General features: G+C 32.4%; 1 protein-coding gene across 1 annotated transcript; it reads right to left on the bottom strand.

Moving 5' to 3' along the window:
* Positions 1–2,607: 2,607 nt before the first annotated feature.
* Positions 2,608–3,213, bottom strand: LOC149474954 (uncharacterized). The gene has a single exon (XM_089714036.1). The coding sequence runs from the start codon at positions 3,211–3,213 to the stop codon at positions 2,608–2,610; it is 606 nt and encodes a 201-aa protein (XP_089570162.1).
* Positions 3,214–5,157: the final 1,944 nt, after the last annotated feature.

The following is a 5,157-nucleotide window of genomic DNA, read 5'->3' as shown; positions in this document are numbered from 1 at the left end:
CGAGTCAGATACGTGAATGATATATGATTTGGCGAAACCGATAAAGTATTAATTAGTTACGTATAATTTTTGAGTTACACAACCTAAGAGTCATGCTGTATGTATCTTTGTAGGAATAATAATAACTTCTCGTAATATAATATCTCTTATAATATAATAGGTATTATAATATTATGTACTACGCAAACGGTTACGCATACTTGTATATTTCATTAGCATCGATTTCTGAATATATGTAGGAACTAGGGATGTAACGATACATGATTTTGCCGATACGATACCGATACCGATATTTGTAGTAATGTATCGGCGATACCGATACCGATATCGATGGCTTGGTATAAAAATAAATAGTGAATTATGCATAAAAAGTTACCAACATTTAACAGAGACTCAACTGTTAATCGTATTCTTTTAAATAAAAATGCCAAATCAAAAAACAACAAAACCATTTATTTTAGTATTATTATTTTACAAAGTCAGTTAAACTTTAAGTAATACACATACAATCAGTACCTAATAAAAGTTTACTATTGGTAGTTTTTTCAGAAAACAAAGTGCGCACGCGCGGGCGGCCTCCCGCATCGTTCATTGGGCGCGGTTTTTTGAATTGTTTGATATCGGTATCGGTTGTTTTATTATCGGCGATACCGATATATCGGCTTGCCGATTATATCGGCCGATATATCGGTATCGGTATCGGTATCGTTACATCCCTAGTAGGAACATATAGATACATATATATACTTCCTCTTATTACATTTTAAATAGGAATATATAAACGACATTTCAACATATACTTTATAAATATTAATTCTTATTATTCATACTTTAAAAAATCTTGTTATTGTACAAGTGTATTGGAAGAATTAACAGCAAATTGTTAATTTTTTTTAAATCACACGTTAATAAATAATAATTCACTCCAATTGAGATAAAAAATCATCAAATTGTTTGTATTTGATGTTTATCAAAATATTGAATTTGCAAAGCTCTGTTTTCAACGATATTACCATACGATAAAATATATACTCTAGAACAACATCTCACGAAATCCATCTAACGTTTGGATAATTTTATGTGAGTAGTTTTAAGAAGTTCATATCGTTCTTTAGTTTTAAGTATTCTAATATTGTGTAATTGTATACGTAAGTTATCATTAGTATAAGTATCATAGTTGATAATTATAAAAACACAAAAAAAATTGTAGCTAAGTATGTAGTTTCGCAGATTAAAAATGTAACACAAAAAAACAAAAAAAAAACAGTGTGTAAGTTTCTTTTTAAAATAGATGATATAAGATTAAAATGAATACAACAATACATACCTCCAATAATAGATTTTTCATGGGAATCACAATACATAATGTCACTAGTACGGTCGGTTAATTATTTGCACAACACTAAAAGCTCAAATCCTATCGTATTTATCGATAGTTTTACAAAATTACGAAAAAAATGAAATATAACATTTTTTCAACTTTACAGAGTATAAAACATTTAACTACATAACAACATTACAACATTTAATGTAGGTATGTAATGTGTAAAACGATATCTATTTTACAATATACTACATTATTTAGGGATTTTGGTGTTGTTCAAATAAATTTTGGTAATATTTGTTTGTTTATAGACATGTCTAGTTTTAAGCCACATTTACGAAACATTTTTGTAATAGTCTATTCTAGAACTTCTCTAGCATAGATAAGCCTTATATCCACTTGAGCATGCTCAGGCGAATGAGCGGCTCATTTGGCCGAGCCGCTCTAGTGGAGACGCCTGAGCATGCTCGGGCCGCGCGTGCTCAGGCGTCTCCACTTGAGCGGCTCGGCCAAATGAGCCGCTCATTCGCCTGAGCATGCTCAAGTGGATATAAGGCTTAGAGTCTAAAATCGTCAAAATATCGCATTTCAATATTGTAATCTAATAAATCAGCGATATAGTAATTAGTGTTTAATGTGTGTAATTTTTGATCTTCTTAGAAATAAATTAGCATCTTAAATGGTATATTTTATTTTTTATCCGTAATTAGTTAATCCAAGTTTTATCTCAATACGAATATTTTTAGTAAAGGTCTTAAAATTACTCAAATAACTCGTATACGCTATAAATAAATAAAATTTATAAGTGAGTGAAGCGAGTTCATTCCATTTTTAGATAAATGATCATTTATAGTAGGTACATTAGAAATTTTAATTTGAATGCTATTGATAAAACAAATGTACAACATTGTGTAGTTGCATGCATGTAGCATGCAAATTTGGAATTATTGAATTACTAGCTAAAAAACCCGGCTTCGCCCGGGAGTTGATATGAGATGACGTGGTAGAGTCGAAATAAAAAAATAAACTATGACGTAAAAAGTAAAAAAAAAATTTATTGAAAACGTTTTCTCATTATTTACAATACTTGTTTATAAACAACATTTTTCATTTTATTGTCCGGAGTATATATACATAAATTTTTCGGATTTCCTACTCTTGAAGCAAGCTACATATAGCTGACCGTGAGAGAAGCAGGATTCTTTGAGGTTAATGCCACAATATTTTAAAGTTTGTCCTTGCGCTTTGTTAATTGTAAAACTAAAGGTTAATTTTATTGGAAACTACAGTCTTTTAAATTGAAATGGCAATTCCGAAGAGATCAGTGGTATTCTAGGTATAAATACTGTCTGTCCTTTGGTCTTTCCAGAAATAAGTTCAGCTTCAATGATATTATTCGATAGCTGTTTTACGATCATTCTAGTTCCATTACATAATTTTGGGGAGTTGAGATTTCTGAGTAGTATGATTGGAGTTCCAATTTTCAGACGAAGGCAGTGTAATGGCATTCCTGGTACTTGTAAAGAGTTTAGAAATTCAGTGAGGAAGTTGACACTTTCTTCAATAGATACCATCGTGTCGATCGATTTATATATTTTCTCTTCATCAGGTATTTTCTTCAGAATATTAAAATTGATATCGTCAACAATATTATTTTTAGTGGCCAAAATTGCTCTTTGAAATAACCACTCTGCATTAGTATAGTTCTGAATAATATTTGGATAAATTTTGTCGATTAGTTCGTCTTCAGTAGTGGCTATATTACAGAAATCACTGTTAAGTTCAATGAGGCCGGTCGTTTGGTCAGTAGGATATGTACCTTCGCCGATTTGTAAAAGTATTTTAGCAAATTGTGCTGTTGTTTCATCTCTTGATAATTCAACTCTCATGTTTTTTGTTAATTGCAGTATTTGGACTTGTAGCCAGAGATGTGATTTTTTCAAGCATGCATTGATATCGTCTTCTCATGTTGTCTTGGGAATAACTGGAAGTGTTTGTCGAAAATCTCCTGAGAGTATGAGTAGAGCTCCTCCCATTATTTCAGAGTTTTTTCGCAATTCTTGTAATGTTCTGTCCATGGCTTCTATAAATTTTTTATGGGCCATGGTGCATTCATCCCAGATGAAAATTTTAGCTTGTTTTAGAATTTACCACGTCCAGATTTTCCTGAAATTTTACATACCGGGAATTGTTGTTCGGCTATATTCAATGGTAGTTGTAAGGCAGAATGGGCAGATCATCCTCCTTCCATAAGTGTGGCTGCAATGCCAGTGCGATGAGTTTTTTAGCACGTATTTCCGCCAGTATAAGATTTATGAGAAACGTTTTACCGGTGCCTCCTGGTGCGTCCAAGTAAATAATTCCACCAATATCGTTATTTATCCGGCTCATTATAACGTCGTAAACTTTTTTTTTATTGTCATTGAGAGTTGTGAGCATTGTATTCAAGTAGTTGATTGATGTTGTAACTTTTTTCCTTCATAATTTCGTAGTTTAGCACACTAAAAGCATTTCTTTGTGGTGCTGGCATTCCAAGTTCTACTTAGGCTTGATTATTTATTGCTAAACATTTATCTTCTAAGCGAATGAGTGTTTCATTGAAGATCTCGTCATTGAATTCTATAGTCAGTTCAGGATTAGCTTGTCGGACTTGGTACAATATATCATCACTCATACTCCTTTTGAAAGAGTCCCATAGCTGTTTTGGGTTTGATGGGTTACATGTTGTTAATATTATAGGGAAATTTCACGAAAAAAACCCACAAATAACTTATTTCTATTTCGTTTCAAAATCGAGAGTTAATTAAACACACTATTAAAAATACTCACACGTGATACTTCTAAATAAAGGCTCACAGATAACTTCTCTTATTTTCGTTTTGAAATCGCTCGTTTCGCTGTTCAAATTAAACTAACTCTGGTGAGCGACACCGGGCTCTTATATATTCAGAGAGCTAGGCTCTAGAATATTCGAGAAAATTTGAAAATATTTTCTCTCTCACACCTAGTATTCTGGTCACTATCGTCCGCCATAATAAAAGGTTCTATAGCGGTAGCATTTGTACTAAAAGCGCGAAATTTTAAAACCTAAATTTTTTAAGGTTTTGAGAACTAATTTGGATAACTAAAATTATGTCGCTTTAACTCCAAAATATAAGTTAGCTAATGACGTACAAATACACAAAATTTAATAACTTTATTATAGCAACAAATTAAATTTAAGACTTTATTGAAATTTGCTCGCAACGCTTTTGGAAATGCAACCCAAACAATCGTTGTCCTGAATGAAGTTCAAATATTCGATAACAGATGGCGCCACTATGTAGGGTTGGAAAGTTCCTTATATCTTTAGAAACACGCCCTTAGATTAAAACGGGAACTTTCTAGCTTCTGTAGCGGTAGCGTATGTAGTAAAGGCGCGAAATTTAAAAACCTAAATTTTTTAATACTTTGAGAATTAATTTGGATAACTAAAATTATGTCGCTTTAACTCCAAAATATACGGTCGGTCTATTGGAGTGTAATATAGTCTCCGAAGTTCAAATATTCGATAACAGATGGCGCCACTGCACTTAATTTCCAAGTTGAAGGGTCGGAAAATCCCTTATATCTTTAAAAACATGCCCTTTAGATTAAAACGGGAACTTTCTTGTTCGAGGGGGGATAAAGGGCTATCACACCACATAAGTCCCTTTATCGTGTCGGGACTCCTTTTTAAGTTTTATCGGCACGCACATTTTATCGACTTAGTTTTATTATATACTAGCTAAAAAACCCGGCTTCGCCCGGGAGTTGATATGAGATGACGTGGTAGAGTCGAAATAAAAAAAATA

Source organism: Colias philodice, chromosome 32 (genome assembly GCF_061535455.1).
Source record: "Colias philodice isolate Cphi_HAF_F1 chromosome 32, ilColPhil1 Martin Lab GWU primary, whole genome shotgun sequence".
NCBI lineage: Eukaryota > Metazoa > Arthropoda > Insecta > Lepidoptera > Pieridae > Colias > Colias philodice.
This window is presented reverse-complemented; position numbering and strand designations above follow the sequence as displayed.